At 41.4% G+C, this 17,950-nt stretch overlaps 1 protein-coding gene across 5 annotated transcripts in view; it reads right to left on the bottom strand.

The window, feature by feature from the left end:
• Window positions 1–643: 643 nt before the first annotated feature.
• pphln1 (periphilin 1) overlaps window positions 644–17,950 on the bottom strand; it is a 209,772-nt gene continuing 192,465 nt past the window's right edge. For 4 of the 5 annotated variants that reach the window (XM_067999871.1, XM_067999868.1, XM_067999869.1 and 1 more), the window contains one exon: window positions 644–1,071. In XM_067999871.1, coding sequence (XP_067855972.1) covers window positions 877–1,071 — 195 coding nt within the window. In that variant the 3' untranslated portion in view covers window positions 644–876. The remainder of the gene's footprint in view (window positions 1,072–17,950) is intronic. The other variant, XM_067999872.1, reaches the window with a different exon arrangement.

Genomic DNA, 17,950 nt, shown 5'->3' on the forward strand with positions numbered 1-17,950 from the left:
TGTGAACACCAACGCATCTTACCCAAGTCTCCATTCTTTATGTGTGATCCCAGAGACTGAGTATCATAAGTCATTTGACGGTAGAGGGCACCCTTGCCAAATCTGATCATGCCCTCACCAGGCATCTACACACGCATTTTCTGACAAGGATCAGTGAATATAGTCAAAAGTAGGAATCCTGGTTGGTCCCTCTGCTCAAGGTACTGAGTCCAAATGTAGTCCCTCCACTACTGTTCCAGCCAATTCAGCACAGATCATGAATCAAAGGTTCTTCCTGCTTTGTACAGCTCACAACCACACTGAGAAGCACATTTCACCCAGCGAGCCATCACCTTTTTTTCTTTAACATTTCAGTATCCAGCCACAAAAACAACACAAAAGGTGTCAGCCACCATGTGACGAGCTTTAAAAAATCTCAAAACTTTTTTTTCCCTAACTGGACTGGTGGTGAACTTCCCACAAGCAGTCAAATAAGAGACCACTGTAAGACCTGAGCCTAGGATATTCCTTTAAGTTTTTCCACTGGAAATATTCTACATGGTTCATATACACCAAGATATACTGTTTTAGAATCCAACCCATATTGATCTCAGAAATACACTCCCAATTACAGATACCATTATATAAGGAATATACTAGTGAGGTCAATATAGATTTATTTTATTGTCCTCCATACATATTAAACATGTATCTTGCACTTCCAACTTAAAGACTATAAATTTAAATATACTCAAACAATAGGCAGAGTGACATCACACTAGCATGGGCTTCAGTTACTAAATTCAGAACAATGGACATGTAATCTAATGGTTACAGTTTCTATAAAACACACTTGCGATAAATGCAGAAGAATTATCAGGGACTCAAACTGTGGAATTATACATTTGCTATGTGCTCTCCAGGAGCAGAATCATAACGGGTGATGAACTTTCTCAGTTCTTCAATGCAACGTTCTCCTATCTCACGCAAGTTTTCTCTTAGTGCAAACTGTATTGTTTTATCCAGTGATGGGTCTTTGTCAATAAGCATCTGAACAACCATGCCAAAGGTTTCACAGTCTTGTCTGTAAACCTGAAAGACAAAGTGCAAAGTTTTAAATTAAGAGTAGCAAGCCATTTCTAGGTAAAGTATTTTAGTCCAACATGATTTAATTGGATAACTTTTAGAGCAGTCACAGCTTTCACTAAAAAATTAATCACGTCTAACCATGTAATTTTATACAGTACTCAAACTAAAATACTCTACACATTACAAGGTAGATGTTTATCCCAAAGAAGGCAGATGCACATGATTTTTTTTAAAGGTTGCAATGCCCTTTAAAGTGCAAGGCTCTGGTTGTTAAAAGTACATGATACACTTTGTTTTTCAAATCTCTTTTCATCACACTCACGCTGCTACATTAAATAAAAAAAAATGTAGCTTGTTTATTATTCAATTACATTGTTGTCAATGTTAAACTTTTAATTGGAACTAAGACATTTTAATACTTTATACAAGAGATTTTAAAGCTCAGCATAGTTGGAACAAACAAATGACAATGTCTCCCTTAATAGCAAATTCCACATAATTGTAGCTCACCCAAGTCTTGTTTAAGCCCGATTATCGTTGCCCAAATTGTAACATCTTAGACAGCAGGCATATCAAAATCCAACCAAGATTGAATAATTTAATTCTAAACTCCATCTATCTCTAATATTTCAGATGAAACCAACACCAACAAGTTGTCCAGTTTTCTTCAAGTGGAGTAATCCATCAGAAGCTCTGTGCATTATCAGCAAATACTTCCACGTACGGTTATGCTTCAGGCACGTTGAGAGAGATGCAGTTTACATTGCTGTTTAGTGCAGCAGAGGTAACTTATGTTATATCTTCCAAGGAGGAATAGTTAAGCCTATAACCACTGTAAATTTACGGTTTGTCATTGCTTCTCTTCACTTATCCATTTACTGGTTAATAAATCTGTGGTATTTTATAAACTAAGCCACAGTTTAATGAAACGTTTGTTCTACTGCTTTCGATTAAGATCACGTGAGGGCATGTGATATAACCAGTAACTGAAATACTGTAACAAAGGTTTTCTGTTCAATCCCTAGACTTGCTACAAATTACCTAGATGTTGTGCAGATAGAGGCACACTCCAGATGATAGGGAAAGAAGGCTTGCCTGTAAGAGTGGTCTCAGATGTTGAACCCAAGAAAGATATCTAGACTAGCCCCAAATGGGTGATTCGATTTACAAGTTTATGGGGTACAATAAACGTTCAGTTTTAACATTAATAATGTTGGTGCAGGTTATAACTCCACATGATCCCTGAACCACACGACATCTGCAATATTATGTATGGATTACCAAACAAGAAAAAAAATCACCCTTTATCTCAGACCACACGTATTGCATAATTTAGAATCATAAACTGCTTCACTTTCAAATAGCGCTCTTAATTTCAGTTTTCCCTGGTGAACAATACAAGAATTGTTGTGTGGTCTATGTCTGTCTGTCACTGCTAATGTTAACGTTACATTTTGTTTCCAAAACATGAACTTCTCGTTTCCTGAAGAACAAATTACAGGCGCAGAAAAAAAATAAGCACAATGGATCATAGTGCAGTTCCTTATTTGATTAGGATAAAATACATAACATATTTATAACTGAAAGTGTTGATCAGAATTCGAAGGAAATAGCATCCTCACAAAGCAGTGTGATGCTTTTGCTTTAATGAGAGGTTAAAGAAATTAACAATTTTAATGTTGTTTCCAGCCTGAATTCTCTTCTAAAACTTCCATTATATAAATCCAAACTGGGTTAGATTGTTGTTTGTTGGCTGCAGTCCAAAGAACAGCAGGTATTGTTAGTTACTATGCAAGCATCTCTTCCTTCAGCATTCACTCCAAGTTAAAATAGTTTCTAAAAGTCACAATGGACATAGTCCATCGCCACTATATAACAACCTGCTTCTTGCAGTTTGGATGATGTAATGTTTCTATTATTGTAGACATTTCTTTCCTTCTAATACATACGTGTTTTATCAACCAGTTGGAGTAATCTTTTTATAGTACAAAATAACAGCCTATTTGCTGTTATTTGTCGATCAAACCATTACGTTTTAGAGTTAAATTAACTCAATTTGAACTGTGGCCTACCAGGATCAACAGCTAAAATATAATTAGAACAACAAACCCTACAGTTTGATCTGCCATTGTAGCTGGCAGGCTGCTGTGTAATATCATTTTATTTAAGACTTCTTCCGGATACTGGAAAGCATCCCAACAATTATTTCTAAAACAGTACCAAGAGAACTGTTACTCTGCAAATTTAAATTACTTCAGATAATAGCCACTAGAGCTTTCAGCTGTCTTTAAATGGTACCAAAGTGGTTGTAGTTGCAAATTGGATTTTTTTTCCAGTTTTTACCCTTGGCTAGCAAAATTCTGTTGATCTCAGATTTAAAATTATTAATTGAGCTAGCATCTAGTAAATCTCTTCTGCACCCTCTCTAAGACCTCGACATCCTTCATAAAGTGTGTGCCCAGAATTGGCCACAATACTGCAGCTGGGGCCCAAGCAATGTTTTATAAAGGTTTAGCAAAACTTCCTTGCTTTTGTACTCTATGCCTCTATTTATAAAGCCAAGGATCCAGTATGACTTTTTAAACAGCCTTCTCAACTTGTCCTGCCATCTTCAAAGACTTGTGTACATAAACCCCCAGGTCTCTCTGTTCCTACACAGCTTTCAAAATTGTACCATTAAGTTTGTTTTTATCTCTCCTCATTCTCCCTACCAAAAAGAATCACTTCACACTTCTCTGCCGTAAATTTCATCTGCCATGTGTTTGCCCATTTCACCTGTCTGTCTATGTCCTCTTCAAGTCTGTTACTATCCTCCGAGTTTCGTATCATCTGCAGACTTTGAAATTATGCCCTGTATACCCAAGTCCAGGTCATTAATAGATATCAAAAAAGAGCAGGGGTCCCAACACCAACTCCTGGGGGACACCACTGCACACTTCCCTCCAACCTGAAAAACAACCATTCACCACTACTCTTTGTTTTCTGTCCTTTAGCCATTTTCATATCCACATAGTCACTGTCCCTTTAATCTCATGGGCTTCAATTTTGCTAACAAGTCAATTATGTGGTACTTTATCAAATGCCTATCGAAAGTCCATATACACAACATTAACCACACTACCCTCATCAACCCTCTCCATTACTTCATCAAAGAACTCAATCAAGTTAGTCAGACATTCATCTATTTACCCATATTTTTCCAAGTGACAATTCATTTCGTCCCGGATTATTGTCTCTAAAAGTTTCCCAACCACCAACGTTAAGCTGACCAGCCTGTAGTTGCCAGGTTTATCCCCCTCCCCTTTTTTGAACGGGGTGTAACATTTACAATCCTCCAGTCCTCTGGCACCACTCCCATATCTAAGAAGGATTGGAAGATTGTGGTCAGAGCCTCCGCAATTTCCACTTTTATTTCCCTCAGCAACCGAGGATGCATCCCATCCGGACTGGTTGACTTTTCTACTTTGAGCGCTGCCAACATTTTAAGTTCCTCCTCTTGATCTATTTTTATCCTATGCAACTTTTCTACTCCCTCCTCCTTTACTGTGACATTGGCACCTTCCTCTTTAGTGAAGATAGATGTAAAGTACTCATTTAGTACCTCAGCTATGCCCTCTGCCTCCAAAAGAAAATCCCATTTTTGGTCCCTAATCAGCCCCACCTTTCTTTTCACTACCCTTTTACTATTTATATGTTCATAACAGACTTTTGGGTTCCCTTTATATTACCCGCTAATCTATTCTCATATGCTGTCTGCCCCTTTTATTTCCTTTTTCAGTTCTCCTCTGTACTTTTTGTATTCAGCTTGGTTCACTACTGAATTATGAACCTGACATTTATCTTAAGCCTCCTTATTCTGTTTCATTTTAATCTCTATATCTTTAGTCATCCAGGGAGCTCTAGCTTTGGATGCCCTTTCTTTCCCCCTTGTGGGAATGTGTCTAGTCTGTACCTGAACTATCTCCTCTTTGAAGGCATCCCATTGCTCAGTTACGGTTTTACCTGCCAAACTTCAATTCCAATCCATCTGGGCCAGATCCCTTTCTTCCCATAAATAAATGCTGACTCCCTCATTACTAATTTTGAAGAAACTATATATTAAAAACGCATTGTGCATCAATTCAAGATTTTCAAGCATGTTAACGACAATCCTAAAAATAGAGAGAAACCAGTGTGGAGGGTCAGCAAATCTATGTGTACTGATCCAACAACAGTACTAAACATAAAAAAGACTGCTATCAATTAATTAGTTGATCTTTTGAGAGATTGTTCAAGGACAAAAACAAAAATAAAATTTGTCTCTTTGCTTGTTTCCTACTCTCCCTCGCCCTCTTGTCTATTTGCTTTCTACCCGTTCTCTCGCTGTGTGGCTCAGACACCATGAGAGTGATTTTAAACCCCAAGAACGGGTGGGTTGGGGGCGGGTGGGAGTTGAAAATAGTTGTTTTTTGGGTCGTGACCGCAACCCGGCTTTATTTCCGGGTTTAACTTCAGCACGTAAAAGTACGGGCTTCGCACTGGGAATGCAAAGTCCGAAAATTTTGAGATTGCGACCCAAAAAAACAACTATTTTCAACTCCCATCCACCCCCAACCCACCCCCCCATTTCTTTGTTGTCTCTAGATCTGTTTGTTTCTGAGTCTCACATTCTTTCTGTCTCCCTCCTTCAATAAGTATGTCCCTCCCTCCATCTGCTCTCTCATTGTATGTGTCCCTTTCTCTGTGTGCCTGTCATACAATTCATGTGTGTTTCTGCATTTGTCTGTTTCTCTGGCTTTTTCTTCCTGTGTGTCTTTTTTTTTATTCGTTCATGGGATGTGGGCGTCGCTGGCGAGGCCAGCATTTATTGCCCATCCCTAATTGCCCTTGAGAAGGTGGTGGTGAGCCGCCTTCTTGAACCGCTGCAGTCTGTGTGGTGAAGGTTCTCCCACAGTGCTGTTAGGAAGGAAGTTCCAGGATTTTGACCCAGTGACGATAAAGGAACGGGCGATATATTTCCAAGTCGGGATGGTGTGTGACTTGGAGGGGAACGTGCAGGCGGTGTTGTTCCTATGTGCCTGCTGCCCTTGTCCTTCAGGTGGTAGAGGTCACGGGTTTGGAAGGTGCTATCGAAGAAGCCTTGGCGAGTTGCTGCAGTGCATCCTGTGGATGGTACACACTGCAGCCACTATGCGCCGGTGGTGAAGGGAGTGAATGTTTAGGGTGGTGGATGGGGTGCCAATCAAGCGGGCTGCTTTGTCCTGGATGGTGTCCAGCTTCTTGAGTGTTGTTGGAGCTGCACTCATCCAGGCAAGTGGAGAGTATCCCATCACACTCCTGACTTGTGCCTTGTAGATGGTGGAAAGGCTTTGGGGAGTCAGGAGGTGAGTCACTTGCCACAGAATACCCAGCCTCTGACCTGCTCTTCTGGCCACAGTATTTATATGGCTGGTCCAGTTAAGTTTCTGGTCAATGGTGACCCCCAGGATGTTGGTGGTTGGGGATTCGGCAATGGTAATGCCGTTGAATGTCAAGGGGAGGTGGTTAGACTCTCTCATGTTGGAGATGGTCATTGCCTGGCACTCGTCTGGCACGAAAGTTACTTGCCACTTATGAGCCCAAGCCTGGGTGTTGTCCAGGTCTTGCTGCATGTGGGCTCGGACTGCTTCATTATTTGAGGGGTTGCGAATGGAACTGAACACTGTGCAATCATCAGCGAACATCCCCATTTCTGACCCTATGATGGAGGGAAGGTCATCAATGAAGCAGCTGAAGATGGTTGGGCCTAGGACACTGCCCTGAGGAACTCCTGCAGCAATGTCCTGGGGCTGAGATGATTGGCCTCCAACAACCACTACCATCTTCCTTTGTGCTAGGTATGACTCCAGCCACTGGAGAGTTTTCCCCCTGATTCCCATTTGTAGGCCCGTCACAGCTTTCTTCATTCTTTCTCACTGTGGGGTCAATTTTAGGATGACCGAGCGGGTGCTTTCGTGGCAGGGGGGCTCCGAAAATTCGTGATTCCCGGGGCAGGTCCGGAGCCCGGTTCCAACCCGCCCACCTCCGGGTTCCCCAATGACGTGCGCAGCCCCCGCATGCGGGACTCCCACCGGCAATTAAAGCCGGCGAGATCCCACTTAAAGCAAATAATTTGATCGTTCAGGTCGTTTGCAGACCTGATTAGCAGATGTCCACGACTACATGTCGAGTGACTCTGAGCCTCCGTGTGCACTGCTTCTCAGAGAGGTCCAGGAAGCTGAGCCTCGGTCTGTAGACCCTGTGGCAAGGGTAGTGCCTTCTGTGACACATCTCTCTCTGCAGTTGCCCTCCCTCCTGCTGTGCAGGTGGATGTGTCACAGCACTGTGTTGTGGAGCTCCCCGTGTCGAAGGTGGACAGCGAGGCTGGTGATGCTGTTCGTCCTCCGAGAAGGTCATGACTGCAGCTATGGCGGCCCCCATCCGGAAGATGTACGTTTGAGGGGAGTCCGCAAGGTAGGTAAATGTGTCCGCACACCGGGGTTGAGGTTCCAAGTTGGTGAATTTTAGTGTTAGGAGGAGGGTGGTGCAGGCCAAACTTTGTCCAACATGACAGAGTGGCCTCCTGCAATGAGTGAAGGTCTCTACCCCCTCACCTGTCAAATGGACCTTTGCAGCTCCCACAGGCTGTTGGCTGCAACATGTCTGTTTCAGCTGGAAGTGTTTCCCCCAGTACGGGAAACACGCTCAGTTTAGATGAAAATCCCACTCCTTGATGCTGAGCTGCTCCCGGCTGGCCTGAGCACAATCTTCTTACCTGTCGCTGTCAAAGTCACCACTGCCCTCAACAACTTCTCCTCCGGATCCTTCCAGGGGGACATCGCCGGCGTCTCTCAGTCATCTGCATAAAAGAGCCCTGCAAATACACCTACACCCACTCTGCAGTGACACAATGGGTGGCATCAGGTGTGGGTCTTCATGGTGATCCTCAGGAAAGGGAATTATTGCACAAACCAGACAAGATTTGCAAAGACATGGCAGTAGTGGTGATAACAAATTTTAATTTGCTTGGCAAAACAAACAAAACTAAATCAAAAACATGACATTCTGTCATACACCCTTGTGCATCCCCTTTGTGCTCACCAAACCTTAGCTTTACATTTACGGGAACCCCTACGTGGTGCTATCCCTGTGGCTTTAGCAGAGGTAGTGGCAGGTTGCTCTTGTCCATGCCCTGACCGATGAGATGCTTTGCGCGGACGCCCTCTGGGTTTCGGTGCCCGTGAGGGCCCCTCCAAAGACTGCTCCACCTGCACCTGTGCAGGGGCAGACTCGGCCACCTGGAGAGGAGGCAGTATTGTGGGTACTGGTTGAGAGGGGGGCAACGGGCGAGGCGTGGGAGCGCTTTGAGTGGCGGCCTCACTTCCATATCCCCTTTCGCCATCATCCCTCTCCTGGGCCTTCTGGCATCTCTTCTCCTATCAAGGCAAAACACAGAGAGGCGTGATTGAGTGATGGTTGCATAGTGACCCGCTGTATGCATTAGTGTGGGTGGGGGTGACCATGAGGGAGATGCATGGGAGGGTGCGTGTGAGACATAGCCATGAGATTGTATGAGGATTGGGTTGCGTGGTAGTGTTCGAATGGGAACTGGGGCGGTGAGTAAGTGCAGGGAAGGTGAGAATGATGGTTGAGTGGATATGAGGAGTGATGCGACAGCGTTGTGGTGGCAGTGCAGAAGGAGTTGTGTGGTGGTGGAGGTGATGTGGAAGACGGAGTGTGGGAGAATGCGTAAGTATACTCATTTTGGCTGACCTGGTTAGGTCATTAAAGCACTTCCTGCACTGGGCCCAGGTTCGGGAGATGTTACTGCTGCTGCTGACCTCCTCTGCCACCTCGAACCAGACTTTCTTGGTGGCAGAGGCAGGCCACTTCCTCCCGTCCGCTGGGAAAAACGTTTCCCTCCTCCTCCTGACCCCATCGAGCTGCACCCGGAGTGAGGAGTCTGAGAACCTTGGAGCAGCCTTGCCTCTGGGCTGCTCCATGCTACCAATTTGGTTCTTTGCTGCAGGAGGAGCATTGGAGGACTGCCCCTTTAAATAGGGCTCCTCCTGCTGACAGCCTGTGATGCGGGTGTGCAGTACACCCGCTGCGCAGGTCTGGAACGGGAAACCCGGAGGCAGGCGTAAGTACCTTCAATTAGGCTGCGATCACGTGCGAAGCACACCGATTTCACTGGGCGCGTTACCCACACGCCCAGTCGACCCCCCGCTGCCAACCCGCCTCCCTCCTAATATCGGGCCCTATGTGTTTAAAAAAAATAAATATCTTGAATTTGCTTTTTGTTCCTCATTGCTTTCTTTGACTCCCACTCTGTTGTGAAATGGTGAGTTGTGAAACTGAATTCAACAAATCTGATAATTTGTATGGTAGCACCAAAAAACAATTAAAGATGCCGTACTGCTGTGAAAACCAATTGGTTCAGTAATGTCCTTCAGGGAAGGAAGCCTGTTTCCTCTACTCAGTCTGTCCCACGTGTAGCTCCAGTCCCACAATTTACAGTGATGTATAATAAAATTTAAAAAACATTTAATTTCAACAAGAATTTGGTAATAATTGAATTGTTTCTTATGCAACTTAATATTAGTTCAGCTCCATCTTTGGACAACTATTCTGAATGAATCATATCCATTTTGGATTATACATGTCTCAGGACAAGAAAACGGGTTATTTGTTAAAAAGGGAGCCTTAGAAGAAAACACTAGCATTAAAGATAACCAAGTATATGTGCGTCAGCACACAAGGCTTCACCCATAAGGATCATTTTAAATAATCTTAAGCTTGAAAGTATGTCAGAAATCTATACTATTAGGAGAAAATACCATAATTCATTACTAGTGCCATACTGATTAAACAGGCTAGTGTTACGCATTTTTAAAAATAAAAAGTGCCTTCACAATACAAGACGAAAAGAGAAAAACGTCCTAGCATAAGGTCAGTAAATGACAGTCAGCTTTAAGGGATAATCATTGCACAATTATCAGTTAATTACTGTGTTCAAGAACGCAGTTTGCCCTTAAAAGAAAATATACACAGCCCTGTTGAAGTAGTATTTTTTCTTCATTCACGTTTACACAAAATTCATCTTGCTGCCATCTGTTTCAGGAGCACTGGGAGTATTATAACAACAACAGGTTCAGAAGCATCAGACCACCAGCATACTCACCACTCATGATATACCTTATTGCATCAATGCTGGTGCAGTAAGTAGTATACACGGGTTCAAATCTGTACCACGCTGCCCCCTTTTATTTTACATTGCATCTAGGTCTTTCAGATTTCTACAGATAATTTTGTAACTGCACACTTCCTTAGTTTACCATCTTTGCACTGTTTCAAGCTTAGAGTTCTTCTACTTTCTGAATAAATCACTGACTTAAAAATAAAACAATGAAGTAAAATAAAGTTTTATTTTGTAACATTGACATTTTAAAAAAACATTCTGCACTGATTTTATTTGGTTTCCAGTGCACAGGGTAATAATAATTGTAATTTACAACACAAGAACAGGAAAAGGCTATTTGGCTCAACAAGCCCAGCCCTTTTCGATTGATTACAAGCCTACCTATTCACTTTTTCATCATCTCTCTCAATCCCTCTTTCCCTCCAGAAACACATCTGGGAGATTTCCTCTGTGCATTAGGTGTAAAGAAATCATAAACTAGTTCTTTAGAAACGCATATATGATTTTGCTAGACCTCGTGCATGGATAAAATCTTCTCTCAGTTGCACTTTACACCTATTTATATTTTCTCTTCAAAAGCTTTCCTTGTAAGATGGAATAAGTTTATTACCTTTTGATTATAAAAGTTCCAAGTAACTTCCTTCTTACTGACCTTCACATACACTCAGCACTTGCCTTTCAATAACAAAACTGTCAAGTCATTTGTAATACTTTTCATAAACCATTTCTGATTTTAAGGCGGGACAATATTCAGCAGTAGGTTCTTGAAATATTTGTTTGACAAATGCACACAGATCAAAATGAACTGATCCTTATAGCATGTGTGAAATTGCAGTATGAGAAAAAGAACTTCCAAACACACTGACCGTCACCGTCGTGCATTTGAAACTGATTTGAAGCTGTCTGGTGTCAGTCCGTAAGCTTTCCTATAATTACCTTGAGTCTTTATACCATTCCACTAAAAATGATGCAGAAAAGAAATAACATACTTTACTGAAAGGACATGCGCATATGTCAGTGCGCATATGTTTGTACTTACTTGCGTGTGCGAGTGTGAATGGCAAACAGTGAAGGCAGTTTCTGTGCTGCAGGACCTTATTCATTGCGAACTGGATTAAGACTATCTACATTCAGTTCACTTAGTGCCTTTATCAACAGTAAGTGGGAGGTGGAAACTTTGAGCCAATCTGATCGGCGCGTATTCAAATCCAAAGCAGATCCCAGAAGTAAATAGACAGAACTACACGGACTGCAGCGGTTCAAGAAGGCGGTTCACCACCACCTTCTCAAGGGCAATTAGGGATGGGCAATAAATGCTGGCCTCGCCAGCGACGCCCACATCCCATGAACGAATACAAAAAAAAAATTTAATCCAACTGCCACATCCAGAAAGACAAGGGAGTATTTTCAATGAGTATCACAAACACTGCAGAGTGCTTACCCTGTCTTTGTATTTTATGGTTTTCAATTTAAATTAGCAACTTTGAAAGAACACTACCCACACAAAATAGACAGGGTGGGGCAAGGTCTTTCTTCATGGCATCACCCCATCCTGGCTACACTATCTCCGCCAGCATATGTCCTTGAGACATATCTCGTATCTACACAAGAGAAATATAAATGGATAAAAGCAACAATTTATAACTGCAAATCTATGTTACATCAACAATAAAGTTTAATAGGTCATTCTTTGATATACAAAGTACAGTGCCAGATTGAATACGGAAAGGGCAATAAATTTTTTTAGAGGAATCAAAGTTGCACAGTTTATTTTATAAGAATTGAAAAATGTCACATTTAATTGTTGTATCAACTTCCACTCTTCCAATTTTATAAATAAATTAAGAATGTTGGGCATACCATAGGAAGACCATTACGACACTGCTGCAGCCTCACATATTCCAGGGAGAACTTAGTACCTCTTAACATCTGAAAACCACTTCAGAAAGGGATACTGCAAATCCCACTTCCAGCCCCACTGTTGTTAGAGCTACATGTGTCAGGTGTCAGCCTAAGCTCAGTGGTAGCACTCTCGCCTCTGAGTCAGAAGATTGTGGTTTCAAGTCCCACTCCAGAGACTTGAGCACAAAACCTAGGCTGATACTCGAGTGCAGTACTGAGGGAGTGCTGCACTGTTGGAGGAGCTATCTTTTGGATGAGACGAGAAATAGAGGGCCTGTCTGCCCTCTCGGGTGGACGTAAAAGATCTCATGGCACTATTTCAAAGAGGAGGAGGGGAGTTCTCCCTGGTGTCCTGCCCAATATTTATTCCTGACCAACATTACTAAAAAGCAGATTATCTGGCCATTATCACATTGATGTGTGGGATCTTGCTGTGTGCAAATTGCCTGCTGCGTTTCCTACATTACCATAAAGAGTACACTTCAAAAAGTACTTAATTGGCTGTAAAGTGCTTTGGGATGTCCCGAGGTCATGAAAGGCGCTATATGAATGCAAGTCTTTCTTTTTCTTTCTTTTCTCATGTATCTTATGAAATTTTGCAAGCAGCCGCAGTGGAAGAGGACGTATAAAATAAATGACCGCCACCAGCCTGATCTGCTTAAATGTCCAACTTCTCCTAGCACAAGGATAAAGTATCACTCATCTTTACAGAGCTGTGTCAGTAAAGCAAACAGATTCTAAACAAACTTTTTGAAAGTAACCACCTGTGCAAATTACTGTTGCTTGTGCATGTACGGCTGTTTAAAATTATTTCCTAAAAAGGTTATTTATTTTGGCTCCTGTAACTTCCCAAATCACTTGGAAGCTCTGTACAGGTAAGTGATGCTGAAACTGCTTCACTGGTGGTAGGGTGGGGGGAAGAGAAAAGACTAGAAGCAGTTCAGTCATTCAGCCTCCAATTTCACCAGCTCTTGCTTTTATACTGCAGTTAGAGGTAATACTGTCAGAGAAGCAGATAGAAGCAACTAACTTTGCAGTTGCTCACTGTTTCTAGTTTCTAGTATGGCAGGGGCTTGATATTGCCAGCAGTGATGACTGCAGCAAACTGGAGTATTAAACATGCAGAGTGGGCCTGCAGACTTAAACCTTTTCCCACAATATAAGATTTCAATAGTGATGTGTAAGTTTCGGATCAATCTCAAGTTCAGCAACTTAAATTTTGTGAGTCTCAACAATTTACCTCTTTGACCAAGCTTTTGGTCACCTGTCTTAATATATCTATGTGGCTCGGTGTCAGATTTTGTTTGAAAATGCTCCTGTGAAGCGCTTTAGGATATTTTACTATGTTAAAGATGCTATTTATATGTAAGTTGTTGTTGTTGTTGAACTGTGTTCATATAGGTGTGATACTATCAAGCAGACTAAAGCTTTTATGCAAGATACGTAGGATTACGTATGGCTGCTGACAAATTATTTTTTAAAGATATATATTTATAATTTTTTTTATTATAGGCATCAAGACTAATAATAAGGGGACCTTTATGTGGGAAACTGCTGATTTGCAACTCTTCCCATCCTCTTTCAGAATGTATCAAATGCAAATCCAGATTATTTAATTAGCTTTATTTATGTGAATGTCTAATTTCTCTTAAGTGTTTATCATAGGAACAATCGGAGCCAAAACTCTTAATTTATAAAATGTTGTCATCAAGCACAAAAGTAGGGTCGATCGGAAGCAATAAAATGAAAAATGACATTGATTGATTTCTTGTATAAAAGCAAAGTATGTGGCTTAAAATAAATCCACACGAAGACACTTAAGGCACAGCTGTTCCTCAGCAACCTTGGGCTAGGGAAAAGAAAACTCAGCCGGAGTTCCCATTCCTGATTGCTGTCCATTGATACCTGTTGAAAAGCGTGCTTGTGTTGATGAAAGGTCAGAACAGGGCAGGGTTCACTTGTGATGTCTCCCACAGCTGAACAACCTCAATGGCCAGACTCTAACGTGAAGAACTATACCTCAGAGACAAGACCTTCAGGAAACAAAGAAAATTGGGGGAAACAGCTTAGTTCTAATTTATATTCAAAGGAATTTGTACTGGAACCACCACAACCTATGAAAATGGCTAGCTCCTCACACGATGTGATCAGGCTGGACTCTACTCGTGACCTTTAAAAGGAAAAATAGGAACATCTAGTACACAAGATAAACAGAAATAGTTAAAGAATGGATTTCAATGTAGGCAAGTGTGAGGTCATCCACTTTGGACCTAAAAAGGATAGGTCACAGTACTTTCTAAATGGTGAAAAACTCGAATCAGTGGAGGTCCAAAGAGACACAGGGGTCCAAGTACATAGATCATTAAAATGTCATGGACAGGTACAGAAAATAATCAAAAAGGCTAATGGAATGATAGCCTTTATATCTAGAGGACTAGAATACAAGGGGGTAAAAGTTATGCTACAGCTATACAAAGCCCTGGTTAGACCACACCTGGAGTGTTGTGTTCAGTTCTGGGTACCATGCCTTAGGAAGAATATATTAGCCTTGGAGGGAGTATAGCGTAGATTTACTAGAATGATACCTGGACTCAAAGGGTTAAATTACGAGGAGAGATTACACAAACTAGGGTGGTATTCCCTGGAATTTAGAAGATTAAAGGGCTGATTTGATTGAAGTTTTCAAGATATTAAGGGGAACTGACAGGGTAAATAGAGAGAAACTATTTCCACTGGCTGGGAAGTCTAGGACTAGAGGACATAGCCTAAAAATTAGAGCCATGACTTTCAAGCATGAAGTTAGGGAACACTTCTACATGCAAAGGGTGGTAGAAGTTTGGAACTCTCTTTTGCAAATGGCAGTTGATGTTTGCTCAATTGTTAATTTTAAATCTGAGATTGATAGATTTTTGTTAACCAAAGGTATCTCTGATCTCACTAAATGGTGGAACAGGCTTGAGGGACTAAATGGCCTACTCCTGTTCCTATGTCACACTTACAACTTTGTGGTCCCCAATGCAATTCAGCAGAGAACAGAACCTTGATGGATTGGGAAATCAAACCTGTGTCCCTCCAGTCAATGGCACTGTGTCCTATTTCTGTAATGCATGGTATTACTGTGCTGCCAATAGTTCCATTCATTTCCGTGGAGTTCTCGTTTATATTGAGTCATTTTAAAGGAACTATGTAGTTTTCTAATTCATTTTGGTTCATTTCCACTTTTGGAAGTACTGTATGTTGTTTAACTGCAGCAATTAAACACTTACTTACTCACTTATTAGTTAAACCAGTGAAAACACTCAGAACTATTATTGACATCTTACTGGAAGCATAATTTTGCATAGCCCTGATAAGTGCACCAAGAATACACTTTTTCAGTTCATTACACAGCCAATTTAACTGATGCAGTAATTTGGATCATTTGCACCTTTCATTCAGTATGTGTGCCATATCAATAAGAGAGAATGACATCATAAAGTCTGATTCTTTGTTCAATTTCTTTTTCATAAGTTTACATGCCTATCATGGTTTTTCAAGTTTATTGTAGTCACGCATTTTTAAAATAATTAATATTTAGTGGGGGAAAAGTGACATTATAGAAATTTAACTACATATAGTGGTCTTTCTGCCCTTCTTGCCTTTGTTGAACTTAGGACCATAGAGTGGTCAATTTTACACAGTCCAATTTTCCAGCTTTATCCTCAGAAGAATCCCATTTTCTTGCTTTCTTCCCATATCCCTTTTTCTTCTTCTTTTGGTAGTTGTCTAGTACTTTTGAATGCTATAATCAATTTAGCATTGACCACGATTTGTGACAAATATTCCATATTCAACAACTCCCTGCGTGAAAAAGTTTCTTTTAATCTCCTCCTTTATGTATCTAGTGTTCATCTTGAGATCATGGCTTCTTGTCTTCGATTTGCCTACAAATGGGAATTATCTATGTTTACCTGGTATATTCCTTTTATTATTTTGAACATCTTCATCAAATCTCCCCTCGACAGACCCCTAGCCTTTCCTTGTAATTCAGACCCCTCATGCCTGGTATCATCTTCGTAAATCTATGTGGCACTTTCTCCTGGGTTTTATATTCCTCCTATAGCGAGGAGCCATAAACAACATACAATATTCAAGATGTAACATAAGCACCTGTACAGGGGCATTGTGATCTCTTTGCTTTGTATTCTATCATTCTTAATATAATCCCCCAAATCCCATTTGCTGCCTTGATGAGTTTTTAAAAGAAATGTTCACCAACTTTTAAGAATTTACATGCATCTGCACATCTGGATCCTATTAGTCCTCTACTGCACTGAGGTACTATTTTATTCTTTATTCTTGTTTTCACAATGCATTACTTCATATTTTTCTGCATTAAAATACAAATGCCCATTCTCTAGCCTATTTATGTCCTCCCAGTTTGGTAACATCAGCACACTTTGATATTCAACCTTTTATGTCTAACTCCAGAGATATATAATTAGACACACATGCGCATGTATATACAGACACATACACAATCATAATACATATGCTATATATAAATAATCTGGACAGAGATATGGATGGGTAGATATCAAAGTTTGCTGATAAAGAACGAAAAGTGGTCCCAATGACAATTTCTCAGGTATCCCACAAGCCACTTCATGCCAGTCTGAGAAACATACATTCATTGCAACCCTCTGCTATATGTTCATCAGCCATCTCTCTATGCACACTGGCATTTTTCTTTTTATGCCTTGGGTCCTAATTTTTTCAACAACTTTCTTACAAGGCACTTTATCAAATGCTTTCTGGAGGCCCATGCAAATAGCACTAACTGCACCCCGCTGCCTGTAATTTATTCTTTAAAAAATATCTTTATTCCCCTCATCAGCTGTTTTTTTTGTGATGGCTCATCAAGTGATGGCTCATCAAGTGATGCTGGCAAATTAAACATTGTTGCTGCTTCCAATTAGGCAACTGCTCTGAGAACAGGGGTTTAAACTAACTTGGCAGGGGGATGGGATACAGAGTGGAGCTACAATAGGGGGTGATGTGCAGCCAAATGTAGAGAAAAAAACAAGTCAGCTTGGAAGACAGGGCAAATATGTAAGGGCAAGGCTGGATGGCATCTATTTTAATGCAAGGAGTCTTGCGAATAAGGTGGATGAACTGAAGGTGTTGATAAACACATGGGAGTATGATATTGTTGCTGTCACAGAGACATGGTTGAGGGAGGGGCAAGACTGGCAGCTCAATATTCCAGGGTACAGAATCTTCAGGCGAGACAGAGGGGGAGGTATAAGAGGAGGGGGGGTCGCAATATTAATTAAAGAATCAATTACTGCCATAAGGAGGGATGATATATTAGCAGGTTCCTCTAATGAGGCCATATGGGTGGAGCTTAAAAACAAAAAGGGGGCAAGCACTTTGATGGGTGTGTATTATAGGCCCCCAGTCAGGGGGAGATAGAGGAACAGATATGTAGGCAAATCTCAGAAAATTGTGCAAATAATAGGGTAATAATAGTGGGGGATTTCAACTTCCCCAATATTAACTGGGATACTCAGAGTGTAAAATGCTTAGAGGGTACAAAATTCTTAACGTGCATCCAGGAGAGCTTTTTGAGCCAGCATGTAGAAAGTCCTACAAGAGAGGGGGCGGTATTGGACCGAATTCTAGGGAATGTGGCCGGCCAAGTGGAAGAAGTGCTAGTAGGTGAGCACTTTGGTGACAGTGACCATAATTCGGTGAGATTTAAGGTGGTCATGGAAAAGGACAGGGAGGGGCCGGAAATAA

The sequence above is a fragment of the Heptranchias perlo genome, chromosome 18 (assembly GCF_035084215.1).
Source record: "Heptranchias perlo isolate sHepPer1 chromosome 18, sHepPer1.hap1, whole genome shotgun sequence".
NCBI classification, from domain to species: domain Eukaryota; kingdom Metazoa; phylum Chordata; class Chondrichthyes; order Hexanchiformes; family Hexanchidae; genus Heptranchias; species Heptranchias perlo.